The sequence below is a fragment of the Eptatretus burgeri genome, chromosome 18, assembly GCF_056783735.1.
Source record: "Eptatretus burgeri isolate ZD-2024b chromosome 18, Ebu_testis_v1, whole genome shotgun sequence".
In the NCBI taxonomy this organism is placed as follows: domain Eukaryota; kingdom Metazoa; phylum Chordata; class Myxini; order Myxiniformes; family Myxinidae; genus Eptatretus; species Eptatretus burgeri.
The window spans coordinates 5,386,682-5,404,645 of NC_140978.1; the positions used below are offsets into that span (position 1 = coordinate 5,386,682).

Consider the following 17,964-nt stretch of genomic DNA (forward strand, 5'->3'; position numbering starts at 1 on the left):
TGAGGAGAGCCCTCGGCACAAAACTTTGAGAACAGAAAACTTCACAGCTTGGTCCATGAATCGTGACCCCTTATCAAAATGAAGGTGGATACTTTGAGCCTGCCCTTGGGAGGACTCAATTCCACATTCTGAAACCTGCATACGTAGATACCAATCAACGACACACACACACACACACACACACACACACACACACACACACACACACACACGCACGCACGCACGCACGCACGCACGCACGCACGCACACACACGCACGCTTGGCCGATATCGGCATTTTCGAGAATCGGCAGGTTGGAATCGGTGTGATTACAAACTGCAGTACGTACTGTATATAACCCAGAAACCTTGAGTAGCTTTCACCGAAAAACATCGTTTCATTTAAGGCCCGGTCACACCTTGACGTTTTAGCCAGCGATGGCAACGTATTAAAATGTATCTAAAACGCTGGCTTACGTTGAACTTTTGATGTTTTTTTTTAAAGATTTGGACATATTCATAGCGACTTGGCTTATGTATAATGCATTGGTAACTACACAGAACGTTTCGTTGTGTTATAGATAACTTGTACCAACGAATGCTGAACCTGTTGTCGGCCTACACAACCGATGCCCAACGATAGTCTAACTTAGGCATAGCGCGTTGCACACATCGCCGACGATGTTGTGACATAGCCTATTAAAAGGCTGACGCACAACGATTCAAATCATAACTGCCGTAGAAATGGAAGTGACAACATCGCGGTCACACCTTGGCGATCTTGCCAGCGTATGCCGACCTAAGAAAAATGTGTCTAAAACGTTGGGGGCACGTCAAATACGGTATGAGTAAGTTTGGTATACGTGAGAAGAACGCTAAAGTACGCTATCATACGTCGTAGTAAGTAGAGTACGTCAAGAAATTTTAAACATGTTCAAAATTTTTGGACGTACTCGGCGTATGACACACGTTCTGCATGCGATGGGGATAAGTTTTACACACGATATGTGGACGCTTACACACGTCCACAAACGCTACTTATAAGCTACTCATAAGTCGAAACACGTCGCGGTAATGCCTTTTTTACGCGAAACTTATTTCTAACTTATGTTTGACGTGCTTTGAACCAATTCTTTACGTAGTCCCAACACACATCGACGTATGTAGACGTATTCCAATGACGTCTTCCGGTCGACAAAAAAAAATAAATGAACGTGTTTCTAGCTTACAACTGCCATATAAAGACGTGTTCCCAGCGGTTTTGGGAATTGGTATATAAAAATGCTGCTCATAAAAGGGGAACCCAACAGTGTTTTTGAGTTCCTTTTTGAGTCGATGTCCATGTCAGCAGTAACAGTATCAGTATCAGTATCAGTAGTAGTTTGTTCATGTTGGCAGTAGTAGGTGAGTGTGAGGGGGAGGGTGTGGGTTATGATGGATCATCCTTGCGTCCGCGTGTCCACGGGTAGGAGACATCTTTTCACCATTGTTCGAAGTTCTTCGCGGCTAATTTTTTATGGGGCTTTTTCAACAATGAGCTATAGCTTGTTTTTACGATTTAGGTCTATTCATAACGGGTTGGACAAATGCACAATGAACTAATAATGTGCATATAGCACTTTGATTACTTATAGATACGATATACCAACGAATAATTATCGTGAAGCCGGCGTTCACAAACTATGCCCAACGATAGCCCAACTTATCCATATCGTGCGGCAGTTTATCTTTGCCGGTGACGTAGGGTTTGCTATTCATAGGCTGCCACTCAACGATTTAAATGGCTGCATCTCCACTATTGAAAGAAGACGCTTGCGCTCAACAATTGGATTTTTTTTACACTCAACGACTTTTAAACGGTACCACTCAGCTATTTTCATTGTTTACAATGAACGGTTTAAATTGCTGTCACTCGCCTTTGTTTTTTGGCGCTGGAGTTTGGAAATTTGAAGCGTTTCTTCTGAACGTGTTAAAACGCTCAAACTCGACTATTTTAAATAGACGCTGCTGATGGACAATTGGAATCATAGCCAAGCTAGACATCGAAGTGTGAACATCCTCGTCATGCCAAAGAAAAGTTTGAAGAATGCTGCAAATAAGTGTCCTGGCCGTGGCCGTGGATGCTGACGCAAGGACGATCCATTATACCGACGTCTTTCAGCCTATGAGTAACTTAAAAGTAACGTCTGTCGATGTGTGGCAACGATCGCGTAACGTGCCAACAACACGTTAATCATAGGTTAGAAATAAGTTTCGGGTACACTAAACATTACCTCGGCGTGTCTCAACTTATGATTAACTTACAAGTAGCATGTGTTGACGTCTGTCAACAATCGCAGACCGTGCATACAACTTGTGGCCAGCGTAGCGGAACGTGTGAGTCATACGCCGGCATACGTCGTGAAATTTCAAGCATAAAAAAATTTGAGGACAACCAAAAAGTACAACGTTTAAAGCCAACATACAACGACGTATGGCAGTGTTTTTCAGCGTGCTCTCAATGTTATCAAAACTTACCCATAACGTATTCAACGTGTGCCAGCGTTTTAGAAAAAAAATTCAAAAATCGGCATACGTTGGCTAAAACGTCAAGGTGTGACCGGGCCTTTATATAGACATTTCAGGGAGATGTTCACAAACATTATTCTTTACAAACAGCTCTGTAAGAAGGGTGGAAAAAAAAATTGGCTCGGTAATTTAGAAAACACGTTAATATGGCAAACAGCTCAGAAATCGGGTGATTTCACACATATTTGACTTTGAAACTCAAAAATAGAAACAGAAAAAATCAGATAACCAAACGCTTTAGAAACAGGCACGAGGACAAAGGAAAACCTGAAAGAACCTCTATAAAATATGGGATGAAACTTTGGCACTACGGCACCCATAACAGGTATGGCATGTCCACACACCCACGGAGAGTACGTACAGATCCAAATCTACCCATATGTACCACATCCATGTGTGCTGTATACGGACCTCTACCTTGCAGTTACTGTCGACTGCACATCACGATCAGGACACAAACTGTGCTGTACAGCTCGGTAAGTGGCTTAACCACTCAAGCACTCCAACGGAATGTCTGGTTTGACAAGCAATTACCAATTGCCATCGATAAAACTATGTACCCGGAAATGCCCGTGCAATGTCCAAATTGGACAAATCAACACTTTTTTCGGAGTCGGAACTGCTGAGACTTTCAAATCTGGAGCTTACATTTTGTAATTCTGGTTCATTTAAGAGATTCTCTCGGTTATTCATATTCGCAAATGAAATAAAGCCATGAACGCTGGCATCTCCTGGCGTTTATAAGCATTGCAATATACCCAGCGATTTGTCACTATGATGAACAAGCATTCGATAATCCATCCATCCATTGGGACCACACTCTGTGCAGAGCATTGGTGCTGCCGAAGCAGTCTCCTTGGCTCTTGGACACAATATTGGATGGGTCGATTCAATAATATGAGTGAGGAAAGTGAAAAAAAAACTTTATCGTTAATAAATCATTGTGGCCTGGTCTAAATCAGGGCTTGGTTGAGCAGGCCAAAAAACAATAGCGGCTTCAGACGCCAGCGAGGTAACCCAGGAAACACCTTTAGACCCCAAGCAGCGAAGGGATTGAGGATGCACGTGATAAAGGATATAATTAAATAAGGCCGTTAATTATTTTGAAAAGGGATGTTTTAATTAACCCAAACACCCAATTTTCACTATTGCACTTCCTTGGTGCTTTCTTCATATTTAGGCAAAGTTTCAGGCTGCTCGGTTTCATGGTTTTGGAGTTATGGACACACACACACACACACACACACACACACACACACACACACACACACACACACACACACACACAAGCTTTTATTAGTGGAGATTAATTTTCTTTCTCATCTAGGCAATATGTCAGGCACCTTTTGAGCTCAGAAACTGATATTTGGACACGGCAGTGAACAAGTGATTTGGCTATAAAGGGTTTTTTTAGATCCTCGTGGAGGATCTCTAAGTCTTATTCAAGTTGTTGTTCTTCATCTTCTTCTTGTAGACTTTTTTTTGTTTCACAGCCTACAGTTTTCATCGAAAATTCCTGAAACTTGGCATATATATGTAAAAATACCCTGCGTAGACAGTATCCATCTCCAATTTTGAAAATTTCTCCTAGAAAAAAAGTTATGACGTCAAAATATCTCCGCTAGTGGGAATCGCCTAAAAAATTATCTCCGAAACTAGGCAAGCTTTTTAAATTCTGTTTGTGTGAATCGAACAGGCCATTAGCAGAGATGAATTACCGCACATATGATACATCACTATGACCTCATATCAATTTTTATGACGTCATTCCTATTTTTGGACATTTTTTGTTTCACAACCCAGAGTTTTCATTGGATCTTCGTGAAACTTGCCATGTATATGCAGAAAGCCCACGCGACGGCAGTAACCATCTCCGATTTTGGAAATTCTTCCGAGAAAAAAAGTTGACGTCATAATATCGCCGCTAATGGAAATCGCCGATACCATTATCTCCGAAACTAGGCAAGCTGTTTGAATTTTCTTTGCGGGAATCAAGCCGGGCATTAGCACAGATAATATATCGCAAACCTGATACATCGCAATGACGTCATATTCGTTTTTATTTGTCATATTCGTCATATCTTAGCTCATTTGAACTTGTTGATTTATTGATTGATCAGTTAATCGATTCATTATCATTTTTCGACGACTTGCTTAATTCTCCAAAATTAACAAAACTCATATGTTATTCGGCAATCGATTGATAAATCAATTATTTTAATCACGCAATTAATCAATGAATCAATCAAATATTGTACACCACTCCACCCCAAGCTCATCTCCATATATGATCTCCATAGTATCATTTGTACATATTTACCTCAGAAGGGCACAGCTCCCTCTCAATTCCATCTCTATGTCGCGAGGGACAGCAGCATCACGAGGCGCCAAAGGTGCCCTGGCGGTTTCGCGTGCTGGAGGATTTGTTGCCTCTGCCACCGAAGGTAAAGGAAGTTATGTTTTCACCCTTTATGTCTTTCTGTTACTTGCAAAATCGAAGATTTTTCTAGTATATTGGTCAGTCGAATGTGATATTTTGTCTGTCTGTCTGTTGGGTCGCCAAAATAGGTGACCCTTATTGTCAGTAATTCTGTCTGTTAGTTTGTTTGGATGTTTGTTCGTTTGTCATCAGCATAATTGGTAGTAAACGTGGGCGGATTTTGACCAAACTCGGGTGGTAGGTACATCTTACGACCTAGTGCTTTGGAAATTGTGATGGTTGCTTGGGACACTTTAGTTCCCTAACAACAACCGAAAAACCTTCAAAATCGGTACCGTTCACGCGAAATCGATTCCGAAAGCCACTATCCCACATAGGGTTATGAAATTTGGCATGAATGATATACAGGTGATGCTCTATCAAATAGATTCTGGTTTTTGTGATATATGGAATACCTTACCCGCAGCACCCCCTACAATTAGGGTATGCGCGAAAATTGGCAAAAATTGAAGGCCCCCAAGCGACCAGGTGAGTGCATCGATACGAATGAAACTGCAGGTTCATGGTACTCAATGAGTACTACAACTTTGCCTCAGGACATATTGACCGATTTTGCTTAGGTCAGGGGTCAAAGGTCAATTCGTGCAAAAATCGATATTATGCGAGAGCTGGAGGTGCCTTCGCGACAAATGCTACTCCTCCTAGGGTTATGGTCAGATGGTCATGAAAATTTACACTAATCAGCGCAAATACATTGTGCACAAACCATAGAACCGGATTTTCGATTTAGATCTTTGTTCACCCACATCACCCCCCTCGAACTTTGGGGTTTTCCAATATCAAACCGCATTTTCAGTACTTTTCATTCAAATTGATACCAAGTAGTTATCAGGAGATGGAACTCGATGAGATTTGGTATGCATAATCTTAAGTTGATTCTCTATCCGCTATATGACATCCATTTTTTTCTATATCTTATAGTTTCCAAATGGTAACCCTCTCAACTTGGGTGTCCAAGGGCCATTGAGCATTCCCGCTGAAAATTCAAAGTACACTAGCTCCAAGATGGTTGAACCGAATCAAATTAATCTTTACATGCTTATAGACCATAATGAGTACTACAACTTTGCTCGTTTGCATTATGACCTATCTTGAGTAGGTCAGTGGTCAAAGGTCAATAAGTGCATTTTTCCGGCGAAATTACCATTCAGGGCACCCTTGCTCCTACACGGATTAACCAATATGAATGAAAGTTCATAGGTACATAGTACTGCAACTTCAGGACATATTGACCTATCTCGGCTAGGTCAGGGGTCAAAGGTCAATGAGTGCATTTTTCAGGCAAAATGACCATTTAAATCCCCCTTGCTCTTACATGGGTTAACCGATACGATGAAAGTTCATAGGTACATAGTACTCAATGGGTACTACAACTAGGCTTCAGGACATATTGACCTATCTCGGCTAAGTCAGTGGTCAAAGGTCAATGAGTGCATTGTTCGGGAAAAATGACCATTCAAAGCCCCCTTGCTCATACACGGGTTAACTGATTCGATTGCAATTTTGTAAGTACTTAGGCCTAGGTCACATTTGCCACGGCGGCCGTGGGGTCTCCAAAATCTGCGGCCACTAGCAATTATACAGCGGCCGCAGTATTTCCACGGTCACACAATGTAGCAGTCACATATGTTTGTATTTTTCGGGGAGCCGCACGGCGTATTTATAAATTGTGGAGACCGAAAACGTGGGGGTACCGTACGGTCTTTGATTTGATGTCGCACGGTGACCTAAGGGCGTCGCTGCGGCAGCCATGGAATTTTCAAGGCAGATGCAAGGTACCCGCAAGGCGACCGCAGGGGGGGCTCTAAGGCGAACGTGCGGCCAGACAGACGGTAACGAGTGGGTCTATATACCAGTTCTTTTTTTACTAAAATAAAAAATATACCAGTATATATAACTGAATATACTATAACTATAATATACCGTGGTGCCCCCAGAATCCGAACGCCCCATTGTTTGAACAAATTGGAATCCGAACAATTTTTTCCAGAAAGTTTTGCCCTAAAAACCTAATACATTTTAAACCAGAGTTGGCGTCTAAGCCACCCAATGCTCGCCTGTTTATACATTTATCGTTTTTAAAAGACGAGTCTAATAATTAATATTTTTTATAAAGCATTGCAGTGAAGTATAATTATAAAGCAATATATGTATTTGTATGTTGTAATCAGTAACAAGAGCGCAAGTGAGCACAATATACGCCCTAACAAGAAGGTATATAAAGAATTGTGCGACGACATGGAAAACAGCATCCTGGTTGCCATGGCAACCACTTTAGATGACGAACGTATGTCATGACACACTGTCTCCACAGTCTGTACCTATGTACCAAATATGAAATGTGAAAGTTGAAAACTTTGGGAGTTAGAGTGCGGACAGGAACGGATGGACAGACAGACAGACAGACAGACAGACAGACAGACGGACGGACGGCCGGTATCACATAATACGCCCCGATTTATATATATATATATATATATATATATATATATATATATATATATATATATATATATATATATATATATATATATATATATATATATATATCGGGCGCATAAAAAAAATAGTGTGGTAGATAAAAACATTAGAAAGGAAACTAGAGGGGGAGCACTCGGGAGAGTGCAAAACCTCCGCCGCCAATACTGCTGGGTCACTCAAGTGAACCTTATATCTTATTCATTAAATATGATGTCAACAGTGCTGACAGAGTTATAGTTCTTTTCGCCAACATTTTTTTTTTGGGGGGGGGGGGGTTGGAAATCACTTAAAACATGTAGAAATGCTAAAAAAAAAAAGACATTGAAATTTTGTTGAAAAAAAAAGTTGCAAAAATTTTTTTTTTCTCTACCAATTTTTTAATTTTTACCAACATAATACAAAAAATGTAACATTTTCACACTCACGCTGACGCTGACGCTGGGGGTATCGCTATAGCTCTCTGTTCTTCGAACAGGCGAGCTAAAGAACGAACACAACGTAGCGTTCATGTTTGTTCACGTGTCTCCCCCACCTATTCGAGCCGCATCTTCGCGCTTTGTTCATTCAGTTCGTCGGTGGAAGTCCTCGTGAAAGCATCTCTCGTGTGTCGATCGATACTTTAGGCCTCAGTCACATTTGATCGACGGCGAGGATACGGCGGCCGTACGCCCTCAGAATTGACAGAAATGTGAGGCGGCCGCAGAGAAACTGAGGTGGCCTTAGGGTGGCCCTATGCCGTATGGCTATATTTTACAGGTTGTAAGGTCGCCGTGGAATTATAATGCAGAGTTATAACTTTTTTCATTTCTACGTTCGCCATAGAAATTCGACAAGCCGAAACGTGCATGGCCGTACATACAAAAAAAAATAAAAAAAAAACTTTCAAACCGCGTGCCAGAAACAACAACCACACAGGCCGTTCCTTCGCTCTCGCGTGCCCATATGTGCGTGGCCGTACATGCAAAAAAAAAACTTCCAAACAACCACACAGGCCATTCCTTCGCTCTCATAAACGACGACTGGATTGGGGCATTGTGTTTATCTATAAATGCGGATAAGAAATCGAGAAATTATTAGAATACAGTAAGTCATCACTATCCAAAAGTAGTGCGTGCCCGTACGGAATGTTCACATCATTCCACGAATTATCGCTTGCATTGAAGTAACAACTGCTGTGATACTTACACACAGAGTTAATTAAAATCAAGTTTACCTCCCTGTCTTTGCTTGCCATGACATTTGCTGCCATTTACCATTGGCACTCCTACCCCACGGTAACTAAGGCACCGATCGACCCCCATCGCAACCAGCATGGCACGTGACGTCATCGTCGGCCAGCCGTGCACCGGCCTACGCAGCCACGCCCATGCAGCAATGTGTCCTGTGATTGATAACAAAATGGCGCATTGGCCACGCCTATGCAGCACGTGTCCTGTCATTGGTTGGTAAATAAATGGCCATAACTTGGGAATCACTTGTCCGATTAATATCAAATCTTGAAAAGGCACATTCTCAGGTCCCCAGCAATATAGCTGGCAAGTTTCAATTAGATTGGACCAGTGGTTGTCAGGAAACAGCGGTCACAGACACACAGAAACACAGACACACACACAGATTGCTGGAATTATAGATCGATGAAATGAGGTCAATGAGATGACAAATGAAGGGGTTGAATGCAGACTGCAGAGCAATGAGTAAGGAAACCCGTCGTTGTGAATCGTTTTTACCACCAAATTGAGATGTATTTCGTTGGCAAGCAGGTTGAGTGGAGCTGAATTCCTTAACACTTCCAAAGGCCACAGCGTTTTGACAATTGGAAACAAAAAGAAGTTGTGCACTTTTTTTGATAAATTATTTTCGGAACAATTTTTCTTCAATAAATAAATAATAATAAAAATCGTCTCCATATACATTGTACACACCTTTATCTCGTTAGCACCTCTTCATAAACAACATCGCTGAGGAAACGGCACTTCTTCTTTGTTTCCTCGTCTATCCAGGGCAAGAATACGGAGGCTGCTGGATCTGCCAACGTTTTGATAAATCATTAGTTTTAACCAATTATTCAATTAGCGCCAACGTATTTTGCCTTTTCGCAAGGAAAAACACGAAGAGAAGAGAAGAGAAGAGAAGAGAAGAGAAGAGAAGAGAAGAGAACCCCGTAATGGCGAACGCGGCTGAGTTTCTCTTCCCCATCGACCACGGCTATGCAGCAACGCTTCCTGTCATTGGTTGATAAAAATTGGCCGCAGCAACGGTTCCTGTCATTGGTTGGTAAATAAATGGCCATAACTTGGGAAGCACTCGTCCGATTAATATCAAACCTTGAAAAGGCACATACTCAGGTCTCCAGTAATATACCTGCCAAGTTTCAATTAGATCGGACCAGCAGTTGTCGAGAAACAGCGGTCACAGACACAGACACAGACACAGACAGACAGACAGACAGACAGACACACACACATACACACACACATTGCTGGAATTATAGATAGATAACAAAAAAAGCAATCCGATCACGTGGTGTGGATTGAATTTCACAGCAAAACCAGTTGTAATTTGGAATATCCATGATGACGTCAGCCCGATGCGCTTAATGAAAGTGATTGTGGTTCTGCGGGAATCATGTTGATGAGCTGCCCTGGGGGCAGCGCTCTCACAGAGTGCGCGAGCGATCGGAACCCAGGCCGGAGCTCGAGCCTGTGTGGACCTTTGGATTGGTGATTGTACCAGTTTACATACAATACACTGCCACCGAAGGTCATTTACTCATCTTATTTTACCTGAAACATGGGGAATTTCAGTTTAAAGTGTCTTGAAAGTGGGTTTTCTTTGGGTCCACGAACGGATTAATTCACTCCATTATTTCTTATTGCGAAAATATTTTTGGAATCGGAACTTTTTGCAATCCGAACAGCCTCCTGGAACGAATTAAATTGGGATTCTGGGGGCACCACGGTATAGGCAAACACCTCTACTCCGATCTCTGGTGGTAGCGCACGGTGGACGCACGGTTGACGCAGACTGCCACGGAAGCCGTACGTAGGTGAATGGCGGGTGTAGGGGAACCGTGCGTCGACCCTGCGTTGCCCGCAAGTAGTCACACAGACCACAAGGCCACCGTACAGCGACCATGGAAATAGTGCGGCCGCCGTAATTTTTTGGGGGCTGGGAAAATTCATTTTTCATTGAGAAGTGCTTACAGCAGCCGCACGAATAACGCAAGCCCACCGTACGCCCAAAGTACGGTCGACGTGGAACACATCTATGTCATAGCTTGGCTTGTCGAATTGCTATGGCGAACGTAGAAATGAAAAAAAGTTATAACTCCACGCTATAATTCCACGGCACCCCTATGGCCTGTAAAATATAGCCAAACGGCGTAGGGCCACCCTGAGGCCACCTCAGTTTCTCTGTGCCGCCGCACGTTTCTGTCAATTCAGAGGGCGTACGGCCGCCGTATCCTCGCCGTAGAGCAAATGTGACCTAGGCCTAAGTACTAGATTAACTCAGATCAGGGGTCAAAGGTCATCGGATGCTCGGCGACCCATGGCCACCTACCGGCTTGTATGTTTGTTTGTCGACTACAGGTCGCAATTTTAAACCGATGTTCACGAAACTTAACCACATTGGTAGAGTTTGGCGTAAGGAAGAAGCCGATTGTTTTTGAGGTCAAAATGTCAAAAACTTGGGTGCAATTTATAAAATCCTCAATTTTCATCCGATTGACTTGAAATTTGAAGAGGATTTATATTTCAGGTCACTGTATTCAACCACCAATTATTTTTGAGGTCAAATTTGTTTTATGGATTTTGCAAGTATCATGATCTGCATGACGTCTTTTTGTTGTTTGTTTGTTTGTCTGCAGGATATCTCAAAAGGTTGTGGACGGATTCAGATGAAATTTGGTGGACAGGTTTGGTGTGGGGCAAGGATGAACTGATTAGCTTTTGTTTAAGATCCGGATCCAGCTCCAGCAACAATAATTTTTTTAAGTGATTCTTCACCATTGAGAGATAGGGCCAAAAATGATATTTTGAATTTTTTTTTTTTTGGTATACATTGTCGAGGCTCGTATGAGAGCTGAAACATATTGCACAGCAAGGGGGGGGGCATGAGACAAGAGGGGCAGGAGTGGGAAAGACAAAACGGTGGGGAACAGAGACATTAGGTGAGTGAGAGATGGAAGAGGACAGAAAGACCACCGACCTGCCCGCGGTGAGAGAGTGAGAGGCCCAAAGACTCAGCCTCATCGCGGGAGATGCCAATGATCCGAAATGCCTTGGTTTCCACAGCGTGAAGCCAAGAAAGGTGGGAGGCAGGAGTACCAGCCCATAGGGGAGAGCAGTACCCCAATAGGCTGCGGACAAAAACTTTGTAAGTGGTCAAGAGCTCAGGTGGGCTGAGGAAGGACTTTGCACGATGGAGGATTCCCAGTCGGCAACTGGATTTGGAGGCCATGTTGGAAATGTGGCTTTCCCAGGAAAGATCATGGCGGATAGTGAGACCCAGAAGCTTGAATGAAAGGACTTCTTCCAGAGGATTATGGAGAAAGTGGATGGGGGGGGGTTCCAAACGGTCCTTTCGGAGCACGATATCTCAAAAAGTTGTTGACGGACTCAGATGAAACTTGGTGGAGACGTTGTGTTTGTGACCAGACAAAATGATTTTATTTTGGTAAAGATCCGAATCCGGATACGAGGATTATTTCAGTTTAAAGTGATTCTTCACTATTGAGGGTGAGGGCCAAAAACGATATATGAGGTCCGTCTAAAAAGTAACGGGACTGACTTCACAGAAATTTTATTCCAAAAAATATATTGAAATCACAGCTTATCCCCTTCAAGATAGTTTCCGTCCAGTCTCACACACTTGTCCATCCTCTTCTTCCACGCTTCGATGCACCCCCGGAAGGAATCTTCTTCTGGAATCCTGCGGACGTCTTCCTGCAGTTGGGTTCCTACTTCATTTTTTTAGGAGGTTGGTGGCAGGATTTGCACTCCCCCAAAGGGATCAGGACAAAGCCTTCAGTATCCCCATTCCTTTATGCGAGGAGGAAAACCATGGGGTAAACCTCCAGGGTCAAATTGCGGTGGTGTGTGGAAGGGTGGTGCTGAGGTGTCGTCCAACAGGCGGCGGTCTCCTTGGGTTAAACTGAGGCGGTCCCTTCAGGTGGGTGCCTGGAATGTCCTATCCGTAAGAGAGGATGATCACCTGCCTCTGCTATCACCTGAGCTCCAGTGCTTGAACATCGGTGTTGAAGCACTCTGTGAGGTTCGGAGACCGGATAGTGGCAAGATCATGGCGGGTGGTTACACCTACTATTGGTCTGGTTGTTATGATGGTTACCATGGCCAAAGAGTTGCTGAAGCTGTGTCCAATAAGCTGACTCCAATAATAATTGAGGTAACAGCGGTCAACGAGAGTATTATGAGACGAAGGATTCATTACTCCTTGGGTGTTGTTTCCCTGGTCTCCGAATATGCTCCGACTGAGGCGAGTGATCTCACCATGAAGGATGCATCCTATGCTGCGCTCGAGTTTGTGATTGATCAGTGCCCCAGGCGAGATACTCATCTAGTCTTGGGGGATTTCAATGCATCGACTGGAACCGATAGGGATGATTATGAGACATGTGTTGGTCCCCATGGGTCTTGAACTGTGAACCAACTGTTGATGGTTGCTGGAGGATGATCCAGAACTGCAGGGTTCACGGGAGTGCTCAGTTCCTCAATACCGACCAGGGGCTTGTTGTAGCAACTGAAGTTGCAGCTTAAATCCAGTAGAATGGGACCATCCCAGCCTAGGCTGGATGTTGGCAAGCTCAAGGATGAGAGGGTAGCTGCGGAGTTTGCGAACAGGCTGAGTGGCGATTTTGAGGGGGGGGGCATCTGGGTGCTTTGGGGAATCTTGAAAAGTTATGGAGCGCCTTCAAGACCACCATCATTGATGTTGCCGGTAGATGTCTTGGAACTCACCGAAGGGCAAAGAAGAATTTTGTCTCTCAAGGGACACTGGATACGTTTTATCAGTCACAGGGTCAGGTTTTATGACAAAGCTGAGCTGTTCAGGGAGCTGAGACGTAAAACTGTATGTACGCTAAGAGTGCACAAGGAGACCTATGTATGAGGACTCTATGAGGGTGGAGAGCATCACCTGTGGTCAAGTGATTCTCATCCTGTTTACAGGGGAATTCGCACATTGTGTTCCTCCAAACCCATCCCTCGGTGGACTGCAGTTAGAGCGGAGGGTGGCGGGCTCTTGACAGAGGAGTCTGAAGTGAAGGCCCGCTGGTCCAGTTACTTTGCGCGGCTGTACCAGAGTGATCCACCAGCTGTCGAGTTGGATGTTAGGGCTGTTACTCTCCCTAATGCTGACCCTCCAATCAACTGTGATCCACCTACATTTGTGGAAACACAGGCTGTGATGAACCGGTTGAAATGGGGTAAAGCTCCTGGGATCTGTGGCATCCATGCTGAGCTCCTCAAGGCTGGTGGAAATGCTGCACTTGTGTCGTTGCATGCAGTTTTGTGCTCTGCCTGCAACACAGGCATCATCCCAACTGACTTGAAGAGGGGCCTTGTTGTCGCTCTCTGGAAAGGGAAGGTTGATTGCAAGGACTGCAACAAGTACTGAAGGGTGATGCTGCTCTCAGTGCCAGGCAAGATGTTTTCTCAGATAATTATTGTTGGGGTTTGCCACCATCTGCTTGAGCACCAGCATCCAGAGCAGTCAGGCTTTACACCAAAGAGGTCAACGATTGACCGTATCCTTGCACTTTGGGTCCTCACCTTCTTTGGACAGACGAGTCAAAGTCTGTTTTTGAGATCTCGCTGAAGACAGTATGCCAGGCGATACGATTTAAAAACAAACAGATGCTGATAAAGAGCCTTGCTTGACATCAGCAATTAAGCATGGAGGAGGTTCAATCAAGTTTTATCCATTGGGATAATACTCTGTGCAGAGCGTTGGTGTTGCCTAAGCAGCCTCCTTGGCTATTGGGTATAATACTGGACGGGTCGCCACTCCGACACAGGATACCAGCATGCTGGTACTCATTTTGCCGACCTTGGAAGGATGACAGGCAGAGTCAACCCCACCTGGTATTAATTCAACAGGTGAGTGGGATTTGAACTCAGGATCCTAGGAACCCAAGCCCACCCCCTAACCATGAAGCAAACACCAGGCATATATCCCCAAATGGTGTTGGAAAATTGCGGGCAAATCTACTTCAGCAAGGAAGAAACAAATTTGAATCCATCATGGATTATTTGCACTCAGAGTGCAAAACATTAGGAACACCTGCTTTTTCCATGAAATAGATTGATCAGGTGAATCCAGGTGAAAGCTATGATTCCTTATTGATTGCGCCTGTTAAATCCATTTCAAGCAGTGTCGATGAAGGGGAGGAGATGGGTAAAAGAAGGATTTTTAAGCCTTGAGACAATTGAGACGGGGTTGTGTCTGTGTTCCATTCAGAGGGTGAATGGGAAAGACAAAATATTTGAGTGCCTTTGAACAGGGTATGGTCGTAAGTGCCAGGTGCACCAGTTTGAGTGGAACAAGAACTGCAACACTGCTGGATTTTTCACGCTCAACAGTTTCCTGTGTGTATCAAGAATGGTCCACCACCCAAAGGACATCCAGTCAATAGCAGGCAAGTGGTCAAAAATGGCTCGTTGATGAAAGAGGCCAAAGGAGGCTGGCACAAATTGGACAAAGCAACAGACAAGCTACAGTTAGTCAACTGACAATCCAGTACAACACTGGTGCTGAAAGACCCATAAAAAAATTCACAACTCGTCGTACCTTGACACAAATGGGGTATGGCAGCCAATGACCATACAGAGTTCCACTTCTTTCAGCAAAAAAAAAGAACCTATGGTTGCATTGAGCGAAGAAACAAAAACACTGGACACTGGAGGATTGGAAAAACATCGCCTGGTCTGATGAATCCCGGTCCCTGCTGTTTCACACTGATGGTACGACGAGGATATGAAGAAACCCACATGGGTACATGCATCCATCATGCCATGCGTCAACATTGCAGGCTGGTGGTGGTGTTGGTGTTGTGATGATGTGGGGTATGTTTTCATGGCACACATCGAATCCCCTGATAAAAGTGGAGCAACATTTGAATGCCATAGGACATATGAACATCATTGCCAATCAGGTGCATTTCTTCATGGCAGCAGTGTATCCATCTGCAAATGGATATCTTCAGCAGGATAATATAATGCCCCGTTCCATAAGGCTAGGATTGTCCAGGAATGGTTCCACGAACATGACAGTGAATTCAGCTTACTGCAGTGGCCTGCCCAGTCACCAGATCTCAATCCAATCGAGTATCTGTGGAATGAGATGGAACAAGCTATTCTTAGTAGAGATCCACTACCAGCCAACTTGACACAACTGTGGGACGCATTGGAGTCAACATGGGCCAACATCCCTGCGAAATGCTTTGACACCTTGTGGAATGTGACACCTTTGACACCGAAAAATTGAGGTTGTTCTGAGGGCAAAAGTGGGTGCAACTCAATATTAGGAAGGTGTTCCTAAGGTTTTGTACACTGAATGTATAGCCAAAGTGGTGCAAGACTTATTGGCCCAAAGTTCAGCTTACGGAAAGATGATCGAAAACACTCAGCTGGAATAATTAAAACTTATTTGCAGAAGAAAGAGGAAGCTGGAGTTCTTGAACATATGGAATGACCCCCTGAAAACCAAGATCTCAATATCCTTGAAGCTGTATGGGATTATTTGGGCAAAGAAAATGTTTGAAAAAAAAAGAATCCCCGCAACTGTGGAAGGTCTTGATGATCGCTCGTTAGATGATCTTTGGAAAGTCCTGGAAGAAGCGTGTATAACAGTTATTTGAAACAAGAATTTCAATGGTTTTGAAGGAAAAGTGTGGACAATGGACAGACTCACTATTAGTTCATATGAAGGGATCTTCTTCTTCTTTCGGCTGCTCCCGTTAGGGGGTCACCACAGCGGATCATCCGTTATGATCCGCATACTGATTTGGCACAGGTTTTACGCCGGATGCACTTTCTGGTCGCCTCTTACGACACAGGGATAAGGATTGGGTTTCGCCATGCTTCCGGGCTGCCCTACACCCTCTCATAGCGCGGCCCAGCGCAGAGCTCCCGTCCTCAAGCAATCCTCCAACCCAAGCCTCCGAGTAGCCGAATTACAGGCGCACGCCACTACACCTGGTTATTAGTTCATATCAAGGGATATTGTGTATAAATTTGGTTATTTGAATAAATTTTCTTTTTCATAAAGGTGCATTTTCATTGAACACAAATTTTTCTTTCCTTATGTATCAGAGGAGATAAATACAAAATGTCCAAGAATTTTGCACAGCAGTGTATATACATATATATATATATATATATATATATATATATATATATATATATATATATATATATATATATATATATATAATGTTGCTATGTGTTGGATAATTCTGAGCATCTCATTCATAGGACTCAAACATGTTCATCTTAATGAGAGCTTCCTGTTTAATATTTACACAGGACTAATTATACCACCTAATGATCCAGTTGCTCGAACAAACAACGATAATTTCAACACATCGTAGGAATATTCAAAAAAAATACGTAATAATCAGGGCAATTTCACATTAAATCTTCTGATAATTTCAGTATAATTTGTATTTGTTTCTTTCTTCTGATGACGTGTATGTTAAAGGTCTTGTGATATCCCTTGAGAGGGCAGAATAAGCTTCCCCATCAAATAAAAAAACACCATTAAGGAATCCTTTTGAAGGCAGCACCAACGACTTTAATACAGAATAGGCCACAAAACCCAATGGCCAAATGGTCTGAACAAAATCAACCAGTATAGCAATGCACAATATACTCAAATCCTCAACGTGGCCTCAGTCTGTTTGACGGGACGACGATAGAGCCGATGAGACGTCAAAGTCACCACAAACATCTCAATAATGAGCAGCTGGTGATGCATGCCTGCAATGGAAATCAAGTCGTATCGAGGTCAGATGGAGTATTTCGATGGATATTTAAAATATAACCACAAGCAATGATACATCACATGATCTTCAGATCCATCTTTAAAATAAGAACATCATAAACACCAGTAAAGCCACAGAAGACGTTGTCCATTTTTATACAGTACGAGCATGGATCAGCTCACGACGCTCGCCTCTCCATACATCGTTGCAGAGATTGATGTCATACACTTGCTGTGTTGGCATGATTTACACGAATCATAATACAAACATTTCTTTTCTACAAATTTATTTGTAATATTAGTGATATTATATTTATTTTTGATATAAAAAGGTCCAAGTGGTCCAAATGGTCAAGGGTCAAAACTGTCTAATCTGTCTGAAGGATGTAAGGGGTTTAAATGGTGTCAAGGTCCAAGGGGTCTCAAGGGTCTTT

The 17,964-nt window shown here is 43.3% G+C and overlaps 1 protein-coding gene across 8 annotated transcripts in view; it reads right to left on the minus strand.

Annotated features, from left to right (window-relative positions):
- Positions 1 to 17,312: 17,312 nt before the first annotated feature.
- Positions 17,313 to 17,964, minus strand: part of LOC147008511 (organic solute transporter subunit alpha-like) — a 34,169-nt gene continuing 33,517 nt past the window's right edge. For all 8 annotated transcript variants that reach the window (XR_015053358.1, XR_015053357.1, XM_085864499.1 and 5 more), the window contains one exon: positions 17,313 to 17,526. Coding sequence is in view for 6 of the 8 variants with exons in the window: in XM_085864498.1 (XP_085720624.1) it covers positions 17,420 to 17,526 (107 nt within the window). In the remaining 2 variants the exon portion in view is untranslated. The remainder of the gene's footprint in view (positions 17,527 to 17,964) is intronic.